Source organism: Crocuta crocuta, unplaced genomic scaffold (genome assembly GCF_008692635.1).
Source record: "Crocuta crocuta isolate KB4526 unplaced genomic scaffold, BGI_CrCroc_1.0 scaffold119, whole genome shotgun sequence".
Lineage (NCBI taxonomy): Eukaryota > Metazoa > Chordata > Mammalia > Carnivora > Hyaenidae > Crocuta > Crocuta crocuta.
This window is the reverse complement of record NW_027551562.1, coordinates 2,275,153-2,293,847: the sequence shown is the minus strand read 5'-3', so window position 1 is coordinate 2,293,847 and position 18,695 is coordinate 2,275,153. Positions and strand designations below refer to the sequence as shown.

The following is an 18,695-nucleotide window of genomic DNA, read 5'->3' as shown; positions in this document are numbered from 1 at the left end:
TTGCCTAAGGGGAGTGAGGCCCCCATTCAGCCTGTGCTTAGCTGGCACCAGCCATTTCCCCCAAGTACTCTGATAAATGCTGCTAGACAACAAAAAGGAAAGACACGGAGTGTTGTGTGGGTTCAGAGAATGAGGAAGAACCTCCCAGAAAGGTCAGAGGGTTATTGATTAATGAGAGAGGCAAGGACCAGTGAATGTGAAACCCCACTGCCTGTCACCCTCAGTGAAGAGGGGGCCTAATGGACTTACTCCCAGTGTGTGTGTATGCCTAAGTGTCAACAAATTGTTCTCCCTTCTTACATTGGTAAATGGTTCTTAAGAAATGGCCTGTCTGCTTCCTGCCCTTAACTACTCCTGTATAATTGAACCCCAAGGGTCCATTCTAAGCCTTATTCTGTCTTGTTCAGACTTCTCTCCAATAGCCTGAAGCCCAGAACATACCCTGCTGCACCTTCTGAACTCTGATGCAAATTAGAATCACACACCTGTTCTAGATCCAGAAGATGTATTAGGAGAGGGAGGTGTGGAATAAACCTGAGCTGAACCCGCTGTGTGCCAGGCACTGGGCTAGAATTCTGAATGCATTCTCTCATTGATTCTCCCAGCCTACCTCTTTTAGTGGCTCGAAGCAGTTAGACCCATTTTGCAGATGAGGAAATTGAGGCTCACAGTCAACTTGCCCAAGATAGCCCAGATAGGTGGTGGCTAAGACTTGAAATCAGATTTCTTGTCCCTAGTGTTCCTTTGTCATCCTTCATTTCCTGTGTAGAAAATCGTAGCAACAGGTGCCTTCTTCTCAGGCCACCCCCAGATAAATATTGTACCTCAATTTGCAGTATGACACTGGTTCTAGAAGTTAGGAATAGGAGAGCCAAGTGAAACCAAGCCTGTCAGAACTCCTAATGACCATGGCTAGTGAATGATTTGCATTTTTCCCTAAGTGATTGATCTTAGAAATAGGTGAGAAGGGGGTCTCAGAGTCCCGGATGCAGTGCAGGTTGGATATTGTGGCTAATAGTTGGTAACCCCTGAGAACTTATTAGGGTGCCCTTGACCATCCTATGTCCCTGCAGAGTAGCTCATGCTGCATCCACTTTAATGGTGGTCACTTTCCACTGGAATAATTGGTTTCCTTATGACGCCATAAATATCTTAAGAGCAGACTTGAGTCTTGGGTTACCTCTGGACCTTGACACAGGGCTCAGTACAGAGTAATTGCTCAGTAAACATGTACTGAATGAAGGACTGAGTGAGTGAATATACAATCCAGGAGCATTTAAAGATAAACGCAGAGCCCAACGAGGGAAGGAAATTGCTAAAACAATCAGCCGTGATGGCCATTGTTTCTGCAGCGCAGCTGGGCAGACAGATGTGCCTCCACCATGCTAATGCTAGTATGGAACACACTTTTTTAAAAAACCTCTCATTTTGGAAACTTGAAGCCACTAAGTGTTTCCATTCTAATGAGGTTTCCAAGAGGAGAGGGGAAAAAAAATCTAGAATAATCGGAGCTGTGTCATGCTGGGGAAAAACAGCAGGGGACCCAGATCTTACTTTGTGTCTCTAGGTTTGGCTCTGAAAAGAAATGGTGGAGCCATTTGTAAGAAGGTGCTAATGGGGTAAGAAAATATAAGATGTTTACACCTTTTGGTTTGGGTCTGAGTGAACCATTTTTTATATCTGAATGAGAAAAGTCTCCAGGGCCTGGTGAGAAAAGTAAGTAATACACCAATTACACATTGGCATTTTCCCCACTGTCTTCAGCCTGAAGGCAGTTGAAAAGGCTAGAGTCTGATTTGGCCACCATGTAGGTGGAGAAGGTGAATGCCTACTTGGGATAATTTCTGAGCTGCTGGGAAGACTTGCTCCCTTTTCTCCTAAAACCTCTGTCCCTCAGCTGGTGGTCCCTTAAGAAGTACCTTAATCTTTTGGTACAAGACTTTATTCTCCTTTAAAATGTAAATCCCAAGTGCCACTTTACAGGTCTTAAACTAGCAAGTCAATTAGCAAATGGTAATAACCACTGCAGGTAAAACTGGGTGAAAATAGGCTCCTCATATGTTCCCAGGGACAGTGAAAAGTCTTATAACCTTCTAGAATAGTCTGGCAGAATATATCAAGAATTCATACACATGTTCAAAGTCAAGATATGCTGGAAATTTAGTCTAAAGAATTGGTCCTCAACAAGGAAAATCTACAGGCACAAAGATATTTACTCTAGCATTATTTATAATAGCACAGAACTGGAAGCAATATAAACCTAAATATTTATCAATAAGAGATTAGTTATATATATTTCAGTACACTGATGTGATTGAATGTTGCTCTTTCATTAAACATGATTGTTTTGAAAATTTAATAGCTAAGTGGAAGAATATTTATGCTTTAATAAGATAAAGTGTAGAACATAATGTTGTGACAAACAATATGTAAAAATTATATAAGCCTGTGTCCTTGGGCTGGAGAGGGTACAGGGAGGGGGAGAGAAAAGAATTGATTTCTTAGACTTACAATTAAATATGATGAGTTTTTGAAGTTTATTTATTTAGTTTGAGAGAGAGGGAGCACGAGGGAGAGGCAGAGAAAGAGAGAGAGAGAAAGAGAGAGAATCTCAAGCAGATTCTACGCTGTCAACACAGAGCCCAATGTGGGGCTCCATCTCACAAACCATGAGATCATGACCTGAGCCGAAATCAAGAGTCAGATCCTTAACTGACTGAGCCACCCAGATGCCCCTAAATACGATGATTTCAGTCTCCATTGTCCTCTTGAGAATTCCTTTTGTGAAAAGCACAGGATGGAGGGATCTGACTGTAAGCAAGGTAACCAGGAACAGATGAGAGGCTGGAGCCCTTTGGCACCCATGGTGAAAAATGCCTAAGAAAAGGCTGTCAGAGGGCAATGGAGGGCCAGAAGACCCTCGGAGCAGAAGTGACCGAGGAAAGAAAGGGGTGCCCTAGAGCACACGCTCTGGACTCTAGACTCTGGACTACGCACTCCAAGTCCTCTCAGGGGGTCCTGTGTTCAAATGGAAGACACATGAGGAGGACTGGAGAAACAATGCTGGCATCTACTGTTTGCCAGGGACAGATATGTCCCCTTCCTTCTGGAAGGAGGGGTAAAGGGGAACCATGCAGTCTGTTTGCCATTCCCCCATCACCTTCTCACCTTCCACCCTCAGAGACCAAAGACTTTCTCCATGCAGGCCTTCAGAAGGGCAGCTGGGGAGCCTTCACTGGACCTTCCCATCCCTCTGGTGAGAGAGCAGGGACCCTACACTGCAACATCTATAGGAACAGTTAGTCTAGACACTTTCTGTTCTGGCCTCCCTGGACGAAGGTGCTGTGCCCAACACTTGCAGTCACAGCAACGTTACCGTTGAGCACACTTGGAACCTCCCACATTCCAGAGTGTGCCTCTGGTGACTTTGCATCCTTTATCACCAGTCTGTACTACAGTTCTGCAAGGTGGACATGGCTGATAGCAAGGCACAAGTAAGGAGGCTAAGAGGAATTAAATCACTTCACCTGGGTCACAAAAATTTGAAGAGGAAGGGCTAGGGATTGAAGGCAGTCTCTGACGGTGCACACTCTCCCCACGCTGACACACTGCCTCTAATGCTTCGTACATACAGGTGCGTCAGAAATGCACATAGAAGAGCCCTGCACCCTAATCTGTGCTGTGGGGAGGATGGGGGTCCTCATAGTACCAAGCAATTCTCTGTCACCAACTGGCATCCTACAATTTATCTCATTTCTGACACCATCTACCTGACGATGGCGTCAGATTCCATAGTTTAAGGACTCGGTCCTACAAGGCTGCCCCCCTGGCCCAAGTTTAGACATCAATCAAAACTCAAAGTAGTTCTCTGTGCTAATGGCTATATAGATCAGAGATTCCAATGACCCCCTCTTTGAGTTCCATTAATTTGCCAGGTCAGTTCATAGAAACAAATATTTGACTAGATTACAGGATTTGTTTTTTTTTTTAAGTTTATTTATTTATTTATTTTGAGAGAGAAAGAGCTCTTAAGTATTGAGGTGGGATAGAGAGAATCTGAAGCAGGCTCTGCACCAGTAGCATGGAACCCAACAGGGCTCAAACTCACGAACCATGAGTTCATGACCTGAGACAAAACCAAGAGTTGGACGCTTAACCGACTGAGCCATCCAGGTGCCTCTAGATTACAGGTTTATTATAAGGTATAACTCAGGAGCAGCCATATGCAGAGATGTATAAGTTCTCTGAACCTAGTCCTTTGGAGTTGTCATGGAGGTTTGTTACATAGTCATGCTTGATTAAATCATTGGTCATTAGTGGTTGAATTCAATCTCCAGCCCTTCTACCCTACTCAGAGTTTGGGGGGTGGGGGAGGCGGACAGAGGGAGAGACTGAAAGAGACTGAAAGTTCCAATCCTCTGATCACATGGTTCATTCTAGCCACCAGCCCCCATCCACAGATGGGTCCAAAAGTCACCTCATAATATAACAAAAGACGCCTTGTTTGCTCTCATCACTTAGGAAATGGCAGGGCTTTTAGGCGCTCTGTGCCGGAAACTAAGAGGAAGACCACTCGAGTATATTTTATCATCGGTCACAAGATCACAGCACAGTAGCAGCTCTGCAGGTGTTTGTTAAATTAAACATCCTCTTAAGGTTGTTCAGTATCATTCGTAAGGCAGCAGAGATGTCTCTGGAAAGACGCATTCAGATCTCAAAAATACCACCCACAGTGTGAAACGAGATAAAGCTGCCTGGACTTTTAGTTGAAGCTGATGGACTTTTAATGCTGCTTTTGTTTCTCGCATCCTATAATGTCATGCAGCCTCCTGCCACAAAAGAAAGTAAGCCCCTCCTGTTTCTCTTTTCAGATGTGTCCAGGTTTTCTTTCTTATCTCTTTTGAGCCCCATCCAGCTCTCTGATACTATGCATCCTGTGATAAGGTCTTGAAGAAATTATGAAAAAGTCAATAAAAATGGTCCTGGTAAGGTGGCCTGAGTGGAAATGCAGCTGTGCATTTTCTCTAGCTGTCCAGGATCCGCTTTCCTCGATGGGCATAAAGGAAATACTGCCTTTTTTTTTTTTTCTGGGCATGTGCTATACGTGCAGGGACGTTCTGTAAAATGATACGACCCACCCGGCATGGTTGAAAGTTGACAGAGACAATGGGTGGGGTCTGCACTCCAGGCTCTGAGAATGGTGGGAAGGAGTTTGTAAGTTACCAGTGTCCATTGATAGCCCCTCTTCACCTGCACTGGGATCACAGCACCCCAGCAGGTGCACCCCATTGGTGTTTTATAGCCTCATTGTACAAATAAGGAGACTGAGGTTTTCAAAGGCAAGAGAATGTGACCAAGTATACATGGCTGGAAATGTGATCCAGAATCCAAACCCAGATTTGCCCCCACCAAGACCCTTCTCTTTCTAATAAACCAGGTTTCTCAGATGATGCATGACTGTGTGTGCATGGAAGGTGGGAAGTGATGGACAGAAGGCAGGGAAGGATAGCTCTGGTCCTCCCAGGAAAGACTGCAAGGGAAGCAGCGAAGGGACGCAGGAGAGCCGTCAGGAGTCCTCACTGGAGGGATCGGAGGGAAAAGCGATATAGTTTGACGAGGGCCTTGGTCAAAGGGACACAGAAGTAGACCAGAGGTATGGTAGCACATCAGAGGAAGAACGGACATACTTTGCTGAAGGATCAGGTACGCCTGCAGGGGTGGGGGTGGGGGTGGGGAGGTGCTCAGCACTCCGGCTGCATGCTTTCTCCCCGTGAGACCTCATCCCTGCCTGTGGGAAGCCCTTTGCATCAGCATTTCTAAATCTCCAAATAAAAGAGCCGAGGGTCAGAGAGATGGAGTCTTGCTGAAAGTCCTGCTGCTGTCAAGGAGAATCCAGGTCAAACCCCAGGTCATTATTAAATTTTTAAAAATGTTTTATTTATTTCTGAGAGAGAGACAACGTGAGCAGGGGAGGGTCAGAGAGAGAGCGAGACACAGAATCCGAAACAGGCTCCAGGCTCTGAGCTGTCAGCACAGAGCCCGATGCGGGGCTCGAACCCACAAACCGTGAGATCATGACCTGAGCCAAAGTCACTTAACCGACTGAACCACCCAGGCGCCCCCTACCCCAGGTCATTATAAACAGGGGTGCCTGTGAGAGTCAAGTCCGGAAAGGGAGGAAAGCCTGCCACACTGCGGAACGTGGGTGGGAGTCCTGAATCTCGGCACCTGACTCGGTCTCCTTGGCTAGCTTAGCTGAGCCCCAGGAGATCTCATTCCGTGAAAATAAAGGAGCTTTGCTTCCAGGGAAATGTGTGGAGATTCAGACCAACTACTCGGAGCAGTAACAGCTCTGATAAAAATAGAAGGGCTTAGGCCAAATAAACCGTTTACCCAGACTTGAATGCATGTGTCCCACTCATACCAGGGACATAGGCTCCACCTCCCGCCCCTCAGACACACCTGAGTTGTATGTTAACACCTTGTCCCATTCAGAGGGTTTCTGAGGACTTGGTTCTGAGGCAGTGTTACTTACCTCTGTTTCATCAATTCTAAATATACATTTCCCCCCATTTTAACATCTCTAAAATGAGGCTGTGAAGTACAACCGATGGCTGTCGCAATTATTTGGCAGTTTCGTTTTTTTACTAGTTTATACAATTATGTGGCTTACAATTAAAATCGTTGCTTATTTGTTCCCCAAAGATGACATGTGTCTGATGAATTCCAAATGTAGTAATGACAGTTTCTTCCCATTGAGTACTTCTGAATTTCCCAGGCATTGTGTTTTATGGAATAAATAATAATAACAATAATAACAGCTAACATTTATTAAGCATTAGCTTAACCTTTTATTATCCCATTTTACAGATGGGGAAACTGAGGTACTTCAGTCCTCACAGCCACTCTGTGAGGTTGAATAATTACCCCCACAATGAACTTGAGGAATTGGAAGGGCAGACAAGGTTAAGTTACTTATCCTAAGTCACACGGTGTTAAATAGTGTCATCAAAATTTAAACATATTTCATGCCCGATTCCCAAATTTATGCCCCCAGGTATACGTATTTGGTAAATGAGCATGGATGTCAGCAAATTGGAGGGAAACTACCAATCACTGGGTGCCCACTGCCTGCCTGTATGCATTTTATATCTGTCACCTCATTGAACCCTCGTAGGTAGCCTGCGCTTCGGTCTCACCCTAAGAGGAGAAGCCAGCAGCCCAGTGGTACGGTGACCTTGAGAGACTGATGGGATTGACTCCAAGGCCCACACTCTTCCCTGACAGGAGGTTCAAATAGTACTTGGTCAGGTCATGGAGATGTTTGCCCTGCCGTACAAAGTAATGCAATTAGTACCATCCACAAATACCCTTCTGGGGCAACACTAGCGAGTTCAAACAGGACCATTGCCTTGTTTAAAAACCAGGAATAAGGGGTGCCTGGGTGGCTTAGTTGGTTGAGCGTCTGACTTTCGCTTAGGTCATAATCTCACGGTTCGTGGGTTCGAGCCCCGCGTCGGGCTCTGTGCTGACTGCCAGCTCAGAGCCTGGAGCCTATTTCAGAGTCTGTGTCTCCCTCTCTCTCTGACCCTCCCCTGCTCACGCTGTCTCCCTCTCTCCTAGAAATGAATAAAAATATTAAAAAAAAAAAAACAGGAATAAGACAGGGGCACGTGGGTGGCTCAGTCGGTGAAGCATCCGACTTCAGCTCAGGTGGTGATCTCGCGGTTACCCCATAATTTGTATTCTTTTCCTGAAATGTGTATTTCTTTTCCTCCACAAACCTGTGTATGTTCTGATTGCATTCCTCTAATCATGTTAAATAGTGTGGTATTGATCTCAACAAATGGGGTTTTTAAGATTAAATTCCAAACTTTTATCTTTCAAAATATTTTCTCTGCACCGCATCGGATGTGGAATGTATCTTCAGGAGCCGCTGAGTTACATTGCCCTTGGCTGTCAACATAGGTCAGGAGTTGGGAAACTTTTTCTTAAAGAGCCAGAGAGTAAATATTTTAGGCTGGCGGGCCAGACAGACTCTCTTGCAGTGATTTAACTCTGCAAAAGCAGCTACCGATGATACATAAAAAAATGAGTGTGAGTGTGGTATTAAAAAATATATATTTACAAAAGTGGGCAGCAAGCTCGATTTGGCCTGAGGGCCATAGTTTGCTCTCTCAGCTTTTTTACATGGTCAAAACGCGCATCTACTATATTACACATCTGTGGATCTGTCAGTCGGTATGGGTAGGGTATAGTTAGATATCGACACAGATGTGTGTGCAGTTATTTGTTTATGATATTCTTGCCTCATTTCAAGAACATGGAAGTTTTTAAAAACAAATTGTTTTTTTCTGTATATATTAAGGTCAATTTTTTGACTCTGCTCTATGAGTGTAAGATGAGAAGGAGGGTCGGTAAGAAAGCAGCACCTGCTGAATGCCTCATGTTTTACAGAATTCTAGGCAGTTCACATACATGATTCTCTTCTAACTACCAAGCCCATCCCATGAGACAGGTTGAGAGAGGCCCTTTATTTCACAGTTAATGGGAATCGGTGAAAATCTATGCCAAGGAAATCTGCTGAAAATGGGACCAAACCTCATACCAAACAGTGAACAAAATACCTCATTAGAAAATACAATTAAAATACAAAACTGTGTTTATTGTATCTCATCATTAACAAAACATAGGTTGTAACTGCAATTGTGCTCTAATTTATAGAATGAACAAAGATGGAATTGGGGTATATTTTCTACGCTAAGAGTCTTTGATAATACAAGGTGTGACTTTGCACTTTATCTTCTCAACATTTGGGGGGGAAGAATCGTATGAGATTTTTAATCCTTTGAAGTATCAATTGAGGGACGCCTGGGTGGCTCAGTCCGTTAAGTGTCCGACTTCAGCTCAGGTCATGATCTCACCGTTCGTGGGTTCGAGCCCCGTGTCGCGCTCTGTGCTGACAGCTAGCTCAGATCCTGGAGCCTGTTTCAGATTCTGTATCTCTCTCTCTCTCTCTGACCTTCCCTTGCTCACATTCTCTCTCTCTCTCTCTCTCTCAGAAATAAATAAAAACATTAAATTTTTTTAAAAGACTGGGATAAAGAATGAAATAACAAAAATCCCTTGTGTTGTTCGTTACTCCTGCATTGTACCTGAGAAACTGAGACTCAGAAAAATAAACCCATCTAAGGTCATTTAGATTCCAGGTGGTGAGCCAGGATGCAGACCCTGGTTGACCAGTATTGGTTATCTATTGCTACATAACAAAACTACCACTAATTTAGCAGCTTAGCACAGTACATGTTTATTATCTCTGTTTCTGTAAGGCAGGAATCCAGGCATGGCCTCCCTGGGACTTCTGCTTGGGGTTTCTCACAAAGACCACAATGAAGTTGTCAGCCAGGGCCGAGGTCTCTTCTGAAGGTATGACTGGTGAAGAATCCTCTCCCAGGCTGCCTTCTGTGGTTGTTGGTGGAATTCAGTTCCTTGAGGGCTGTGGGACAGAGCGTCGCTTCCTTGCTGGCCATTGCCTGAAGGCCACCTTCGGTTCCAAACCACGTGGGCCTCTCCATCACGCCAGTAAGAGAGACAACGTCCCAGCAAGATGGCGGTCACTGTGATTCTAAGAGGCTGTTGGGCTGATTTGTAGGGAATAAGGAAATCCCTGGCACACAGTGGGTGCTTTACCTTTGGGGCATCTCAGCTGAAGATCAGTGGGATTCTGATGTAGTCTGAGGGGATGGATTTTCTGCTCAAGAGCAAGAACCAATTGTGCTGGTTGAGGGTCAGGACGTAGGGACTTACTATGATGCCAGCAACACTTGCTCCTTAGAGAGTTAGGCCCTGCTGCCTCCTGGCCAGGGAGGGTGTTTCAACTCATCCTCACTTAATGGCAGGCAGACAAGGAGGAAAGTTCGGTAGAGTCAGCTGCTGCCCTCCGCCTCCCATCCCAACCCCCCAGGATCCTGGGCTCCAAGCGCTGCCCGGGAGCAGCTGTAATTGGAGCAGGAGGCAGCTGGGATCTCAGGAAACTCCCTGGAAATGAACCTGAGTGTTTCTCTTCCCCACCAGGGAGTCCAGGGGAAGAGGGAGGGAGGGGCTTGTCCTCCTACCGCCATCGGCCCCTCCCCCTCCCTGCCTGTTCCAGCAGGTTCTCCCTCGGCCCCCCCCCGAGGCCGCTCTCAGCGTGGGGTCCGGCCCCCAGCAGTGCTGCCCTTCCTCTGCCTGGGCCGGAGGCTCAGTTCCTCATCTGTACGCTGGGGATGCACAGATAACGGTGACAGGGACCCCACCTCGCAGGAGTAAAAGAAAATGATGCACAAAAAAAGTGACCAAATAAATTTTGGAGTTTTTGGCCACCTGTTTGTCTCACTGCAAGGGGAGCTGGGAGCTAATACTTAGCTGTTAGGCCTCGTCTCGCATTCCCAGAGGACCCAGCTTTGTTCCTGCGAGGGAGGCCGGGGGGCTGGGAAGAGGCGGCAGGAATCCTGGGAGCAGCTGCGGGGCCTCGGTCACTTCCGCTGGAGCAGAGCTGCCGTCCCACGGTATCAAGGGGTCTGGACCGGAAGCTCTGGACCTTACCCGTGACACAGCAGGTGCCGGAGCCGGACAGCCTCCCTCCCGCCCTCCCCAGGCCAGCTGGGCGGGCAGATGCAGAGAATGGGCAGGGAAGCATGGAGACAGACAGGACTGCAGAGCAGGATCTCAGTGACATGGCTAAAGTCAACAATGCAAAATACACACACACACACACACACGAAACAACAAGTGAAGATGTGGGGAAAAGGGAAGCTTCGTGCACGGTTGGTGGGATGCAACCTGGTGCAGCCACTGTGGGAAGAACAGTACCGCCGTCCCTCAAAAAAGTTAAGCATAGGGGCGTCTGGGTGGCTCAGTCGGTTAAGCGACAGTCTTTGGGTCAGGTCATGATCTTGAGGTTTGTGACTTCAAGCCTGGCGCCGGGCTTTGTGCTGACAGCTCAGAGCCTGGAGTCTGCTTCGGATTCTGTGTCTCCCTCTCTCTCTGCCCCTCCCCTGCTCATGCTCTGTCTGTCTGTCTCTCTCAAAAATAAACATTTTAAAAAATTAGAAAAAATCGAACATAGAACTACCATATGATCCAGCAATCGCACTGATGGGCATCTACCTAAAAAATACAGAGCCACTAATTCAAAGAATACATGCACCCTTAGGTTTATCACAGCATTATTTGCAATAGCCAAGATATGCCAGCAGCCCAAGGGTAGATGGATGGATAAAGATGCGGTGTGTGTGGGTGCAGGTGTGTGTGTGTGATGGAATATTACTCAGCCATAAAAAAGAATGAAATTGTGCCATTTGCAACAACATGGATGGAGCTAGANAGAGGGGAGGTGGGGGGGGGAGATGGGGGAAGGGGATTAAGGACCACACTTGCCTTGATGAGCACTGGATGATGTAGGGAAGTTGAATCACTATTTTGCACACCTAAAATTAATACCACACTGTGTGTTAGCTTCGCTGGAATTAAAATAACAAACTTTTAAAAGGTGGCAGAGGAAGTAAAAGAATCATTGGTGAAACGCGGGGGAGGAAAGATGGTGCCTCGCCACACACATCTGGTTTCTGTGTTGAGACTGGTAACTTGGTCTGTGTGTTTGAAATCAAGTGCGTATCTTAAGAGTAAAATTGAAAAGTGTGATATATCAAAGAGCATTTTCCCCTTCCCTGATTAAGGTGGGCTTCTTGATGCCCTTAGCGTTATAAATGGCTGTTCTCCAGTCTCAGAATGTAAATTCCTGAGGTTGCAGGTGCTTTGAATTCCTTGAGGTCTGAGAAAATGCCGAGCTCCGCCGGGTGTTTGCTGCCCCCTGCTGGCGAAAGCCTGGTTCTGCACACTCCCCGCAGATGGGAGTCGGGCTGAAATTGCCTTTTGGTGGCTGGTTAAGGCCAAGGCATCCCCTTGGCTGGCTCTAAAATCACAGGGTGTAAGAGCTGAAAGGAACTTAGGTGTCCAGCCTCAACCTCTTCCCTAAGCTTTAGACTTGGATTGTTTTTAATTTTTAAAAAATGTTTATTTTGTTTTGAGAGAGACAGCGACAGAGTGTGCAGGAAACAAGCAGAGAGAGAGGCAGACACAGAATCGGAAGTAGGCTCCAGGATCCGAGCTGTCAGCACAGAGCCCGATGCAGGTCTCAAACTGATGAACCGGGAGATCATGACCTGAGCTGAAGTTGGTCGCTTAACCGACTGAGCCGCCCAGGCGCCCCTAGATCTGAATTTTGAGCAGCCGAAATCATAGAAATCTCCGGAGGCAAGGCGTGACCAGTGCTGGCAAGGCCTCAGCAGGAGAATGAAGGGGTTTGGGGGGAGTGGGCATCGAGACAGGCACACTTACACCGAGGGGGTTTGAGGAGATGGCTTCCCTGGGAGTGGGGAAGCAGCGGAAGATCAGGCTCTGATGACAGCAAAGCCCCAACACCAAAGGCCCACATCCCTTGCTAAAGGAAGAGATTGAACTGGGTTTTGTGTCCGTGAGCTTTTGCACTCTGCACATGCACATGTTGTTCATGATGCCCCGGGGGCCACACTCCGGGTCAGCACACATAAAATAGGCAGTGTCCTGGATAAATGGGGACATGCAGCCAACTCTAGTTAAGCCTCAGATATACTCCCAACCCCTTGGCCACCACTTCGTGGATGCTTTCAATCTCGTACTCCCAAAGCATGTGGGGGACACTCAGATCATAACCTCTCTGTTTGTCCTCTGGTTTCCCACTGCACTAGGGAGTCCTTGAAAATGAAGGCTAGGTTTTATTCATGTTTGTATCTTTAAAACCAGTGCTGTGCCCGGGACAGAAGAGGCACTCGATACATTGACATTAAATCACAATCAAATGACAGCTAGTATTCAGCGAAGGCACTCTTCCAGGCACCTGACACGGATTATATCACTGAATGGTTGAGGATGTAGGCATGTTTACTGGGTCCATTTTATAGATGGGGAAACCCAAGACCCCGAGAAGTTGTATAACTTGCCTAAGACGACACGACATAAAGGAGGAAGGGGATTCTAATCTAGGGCTTATCTCCAGAGCCTGTGAATGACTAAAATAAAGGCTTGAGAGAACTGGAGTGTGGATTGGCAGACCACGTTCCCCAGGGCCTGCTGGATACCCAGCCAGTGATGATGCATGAATGGGAAAACACCAGGCATCATTTGCACAATCCGGTACAGTTGACCAAACAACTTCGCATCCACTGTCCCCTGTGGTCCTCACAGTAGCCATGATCTCTAGGCTGATCTGCTATTCCCATTCTGTGAATGTGATCATCGAGGTTCCCAAGGTCAATGAGCTACTCAAGATCACAGAGAAAGTACTAGAGCTTCCCTTTGAATGTGTATCTCTGAACTCCAAACTCTGTGGTCCTTTTACTGGCAACACAATTATCCAGATGGTAATGAATCCTTCTGATGACTTTCTTCATCTCTAACGTAGGAGTTCATGTCTACCTTGAGAGGTGGTTGTGAGGATGAGCTGACAGATACACAGTGGCCAGTGGTAGGTGCTCACTAACAGGGGGTGTGGGAGTTGATATGTTACCGTCATCATCATCATCAACATCACCAACACCACCACCACCACCTGAGAAGATTTGGGATTCAGGGTAGGCAGATTCCAGGCATGGGTCCGGAACCATAAGTTTGAAATAAAACGGCGAAACGCAGGAGGGATTTGAAAGTCTTGTTTAGGTTCCTAGTCAAGCTTGGAAATAACGGATCTACAGATCACCAGGCTGATTGATCAGAAAATGTCATCCGGATCACCAAGGGTCGGAGCCAGGACTCGGGTCCCCAGCCAAGGCTGGGAGCTGGCATTTCCAAACCTCCTACCATCGTGGTCCTTACCATCATGGCATGAGATAGCTTTGTGTTTGGCTGGACTGTGGGCTCAGGAGGATGGATTCAGCTTATTCATCATGGAAGCCTAGCTCTGTGTCCCCGGTGACTGCCATATAAATATCGAATGAATGAATGGAGTGAATGAATGAGTGAATGAATGCACAAGTGGGTCCCCGCTTACACAAGCAAGCCAGCAAAGCGTGGATGGGAACCCGCAGGGTGGAGAGCCAGATCACATCGAGTGGAAGGACCGAGACTCACCCATGGACCTTAAGGAGCCTGTGCTGAGCACTGAACCAGAAACTCTCCACCAAGAGGGGATGAGAGCCACTTTTCTTCGCTGAAACAATGTAGCATGCACACACATGCGCACACATGCACGCATATGCACACACATGCACACACATGCACACACACTCTCCTCCTCCCACCCTCCCCACCACTGAATGTATGTAGATGATAATTTCAAAGGATTGTTTGCCGTATGTCCCTGCCTCAGGCATGAACAAGGTGACCTCTCTGTGACTTCTCCAGGACCAGCATTCTGCGTCCTTCCCTGGGGTGGCTCCTGTTGGTTTTCACAGGAAGAACACTCTGTAATTTCAAAAACAATTCTGAAGGTCCCCGTATGAAAGAGGTTGTTTCCTTTAGTAACTATCGTCTGTAAAAAGAATAATATGAAGACATGATGACAGAGGCCTTTGCTGAATTGATCAGTCTTGGAAACGAACTTGTCATTTGTTTATACTGAGAATGTCGCATATATTTGATAGCCATTGTCCTGTGTGTTTGAGACACATCATTAATTCATTTATATTCCTGTTGCTTTACCAAAGCTTTGTGTAACNGGATTCCTCTCACCAGCTGGTAAAGTAAAACTATACACATTGCTTACACTTCCTCCGATCTGTTTTCTTTCGCTGGAGTGATCATTCCTCCCTGCCTCACAGGTTTGTTGTGAGGTTAAGTGGGATAACAGAGAAGGCGCATGCCAGCGTCTGATGGAAGTCGTAGCTTCACGCTGTCTGACACCTTTCTCTGGAGCAAGCCAGAACTCGATGTTTCTTCCTTCCTCCCTTCCAGGTTCCTGATTGTCCTAGGATGCTTGATTCTGGCCGTGCTGACCACGTTCAGGGAGTACGAGACCGTTTCGGGAGACTGGCTGCTGTTACTGGTGAGATCGCGCACCCACCACAGTGCTAGTCTGGGGTAGACCCCTCGGGTTGGACTTTCACAGTTAAGGGCAAGGGGGCTGCCCTTGGGCACAACCAGTGTTGGCTTCCCGGAGTCTCTGACCCAGTCCAGGCCCAAGAGAAAGCAATGCCTGGATCAACTGGTCAGGTCTGCCTTGGGTACAGGTGGAAGGGAATGGCATTTTCATTCTAGAGATAAGAAGGCACGAACAAGGTCAAAGCAAAAACCAATGCACATTAGTTATGTTATAAACTACAGCTTCCTAACCCTCTGAGAGTTAACACAAACACACTCTCTGTTCTAAAACTTGTCTCTGCCTTTTCTCCCTGCACCCTGAGGTTCTCTGACTCCCTTCAAGGCCAAGTGCCAAATCCCATTTGTGCATTACAACTCCACATCCTCCCTCCTGGGCCCTCTGCCTGTTTTCTCTCTCTGTCCACCAGCTGCACAGGGAGGGGGCGCCAGCCCCCCAGTTAGGGCGTACAAAACAGCAGAACCTTCGCCTTGCATTGAACATGCCATCCACAACACCGGAGTCAGCAAATTCCTTCTCAGGTGATTTTAGTCCACACCGTCTCACGCTGAGACCTTAGCAGGCGAAGCCTGGGAAGCCATCTAGTTCCAGGAACTAAGTTTCAGGGATTTTCACGGAGCAACGACTCCCCTAGGATCCCCAGGGGTCCCCAGGAGAGGGGGGCAAAGGTGTCTTTGATCAACAAGAGAGGCGGGAAGGAAGCGGGAAGCCCAGGGTCCAGGGGGACGGCACAGCATGGTGCTTAGGCAGGTCAGCTCTGAGCCTCACTACCAGCTTGGGAGGGAGTCCTTCTTTGCCACTTCCTAGTCTGGGGAAATTGTTTACTCCTTGCCTTGGTTTCTCAAAACCTAAAATGAGAATATTATAAAACATTGGAGCCTCGCTTAGTAACTGTTGGCCACGATTAGCAATACCAGGGGCCAGGCACTGGGTGAGATTAGTAGACTATATTGCGTTGATACTTCTCTTTTCTATTTAACTGCGTTTAAGGAGCTTTTAGTACAAGAAAAGAGACTTAAAAAAAAAAAAAGAAAAGATCGGTTGGAACTGAAACATAGAGAGGAAAACAAGTGATCACTTTGCAAGGCTGATATTAGGGACACTTAGCTCATGAGCGTGGACACGAGAGCTGTCCCAAACTGAAGGGAGGTGACGACGTGTTCCTCACCTCCGTCCACTACGAAAACAGCAACGACAGAAATCCCACTCTTCAGAACCTCGGAACGGAAGTCGCTACTTCCAGACGCCTGGGTCCCGCCTGATCAGCGTCTCCATATGTCCTTAACGCAGGAAACATTTGCTATTTTCATCTTCGGAGCCGAGTTTGCTTTGAGGATCTGGGCTGCCGGATGTTGCTGCCGATACAAAGGCTGGCGAGGAAGGCTGAAGTTTGCCAGGAAGCCCCTGTGCATGCTGGGTAAGCCTTGCCCCCGAGTCACGTGCTGCCCCCGTCCCCTGCTTTGGGTGCAACTATTTCCCCGAGGGGATTTCAAGCAGCCACTGTGCTTCTGGGAAATCACGTGGTATTCTGGAAGCCAGCACGGCCTCCGACCCCACCTGGATGAGGAAGAGCTGCTCCAATGTTCCAGATGCTTCCGTGGCTTGCCCTAACGCTCTACTTGGCAGTGATTCTTAATGGGTCTGGGTAGGGGCCACTCTTGGCATGTGGGCTGTGAAGGAGCCGTGCGTTGTAGGATGTTGAGCATCCCCAGTGCCTGAACTTGGTGGCACCCTGTCCCTGCTACAACCAAAACCGCCTGCAGCAATCCAGAGTGGCTTTAGTGGGCGGGGGAGGGGTGACACCACTGCTGGTTGAGAATTACTTCCGTAGGCCCACGTTATGCCCATTTTACAGAGGGGGAAGCCCAGGTTCACGGTGCTGAGTCCTTTCCCGGTTGCATGGGTAGTAAGCAGCAGATTCCATCCTGACACCCAGGTCTAGAAGAATCTAGCACCTCTGCCCTCCTTCCCTTGACCCAGAAGTTGCTTTGCGGGGGAATGTCACTGACCCCCTTCCCTCTGGGTGCGGGCATTTTGATAGCAGAGAAGGTGGTCGCTTTCGCTTACCCCTGTGGGTACAGCATGGACCCTTGTGTTCCCATCTGAAGATCCTACTAAAATCATATGGTGGCAGGGATGCAGAGGTGGGGGAGCCTCAGATTCCTAGATCACAGGACGTCAGGGCTCGAAAGGCCCTCCCAAGGCACTTGGTCCAACGTGCCGCCCTGTTTGGTGCTCCCACTGCCTATACAGCAGGCTTCAAGTAAAGGTGGTGGGAGGTATACTGCTTGCATACCTCTAGTCCCGGGGCGCTCACCACCTTGAAAGGTATTTATGCCACCTTAAGTCTTCTGTCTTCAGATAATTGAGTTCAGTCATTCTGTTCCTTGTTTCCACTCCAGCAGTGGACAAATATGCCTGTGGCTTCAGCTACACCTTGTATCACATGTTCTTGGCATCATACTACCTCTTCTTCCCTGAGCATGTTCACTGCCCTTTTAAAAAGCAATCCCTAGCACTGAACACAACCCTTTGGGGACGGATGGCCAGCCCGAGGGAAGACGACCTGGACCCCTCCTCAGTCCTAGATTCCACACTCCCCTCAGTGCAGCCAAGGGTTAACTGCCTTGCCGCCATAGCTGACCATACCACCCTGACCACAACTTCCTTCTGCCCACTTGCCCTTGAAGTTTGATCCTTGAGGGTTTTGTTTTTGACTCAGAACTTTTTTTTAACATTTTTTTAATGTTTTCTTTATTTCTGAGAGAGAAAGAGTGTGAGCAGGGGAGAGTCAGAGAGAGAGGGAGATACAGAATGTGAAACAGGCTCCAGGCTCTGAGCTGGCTGTCAGCACAGAGCCCGACATGGGGCTTGAACCCATGATCCGTGAGATCATGACCTGAGCCGAAGTCGGACGCCCAACCGACTGAGCCACCCAGGCACCCCTCTGACTCAGAACTTTTAATGGAAGGAGAGAGTATGTGGGTGTATATGTGTTTGTGCATGCTTGTGCACATGATTTTGGAGGACTCTGCAGTTACTGATTTTCTTTTCATAGTTTTTTTTTAACCTTCTGTCTGCCCCTGCCTTAGTCCGTTCAGGCAGCTAGAACAGTGCCCCAGACTGGGGGCTTATGAACAAGAGAAATGTCTTTCTCACCGTTCTGGAGGCCAGAAGCCCAAGATCAGGGTGCCGGGCTTTCAAGTCCCTCTTCCGGGTCACAGACTGTCCACTTCTTGGTGTCCTTGCTGTGTCCCCACACCAGGGAAGGAGGTGAGGGAGCTCTTAGGAAGCTCTTTTATCAGGGCACTAATCCCTCTCATGACCTCATCACCACCCAGAGGCCACATCTCCTCAGAGCGACTCACTGGGGGACGGGATCTCAGCATATGAATTTGGGGAGGACACAGGTATTCAGCTCATAGCAACCCCAGCTTGCCTTCCCTTCTTTTATCTTCCTTTCAAGTCTTTTGCAAGGTGTTGAGCTGACTTCTTTTTCTTCTTTGGAGAGATCTATGCAAGTGCTGACCGGAAGTCGTGTGTGTGTGTGTGTGTGTGTGTGTGTGTGTGTGTGTGTGTGTGT

At 47.7% G+C, this 18,695-nt stretch overlaps 1 protein-coding gene across 1 annotated transcript in view; it reads left to right on the top strand.

Moving 5' to 3' along the window:
* The window catches only part of KCNQ3 (potassium voltage-gated channel subfamily Q member 3), a 306,390-nt gene that overhangs the window by 239,715 nt on the left and 47,980 nt on the right, over positions 1-18,695 (top strand). The window contains exons 3-4 of the mRNA XM_077750013.1: positions 14,968-15,058; positions 16,403-16,529. Of these exons, the coding sequence (XP_077606139.1) occupies positions 14,968-15,058; positions 16,403-16,529 (218 nt within the window). The remainder of the gene's footprint in view (positions 1-14,967; positions 15,059-16,402; positions 16,530-18,695) is intronic.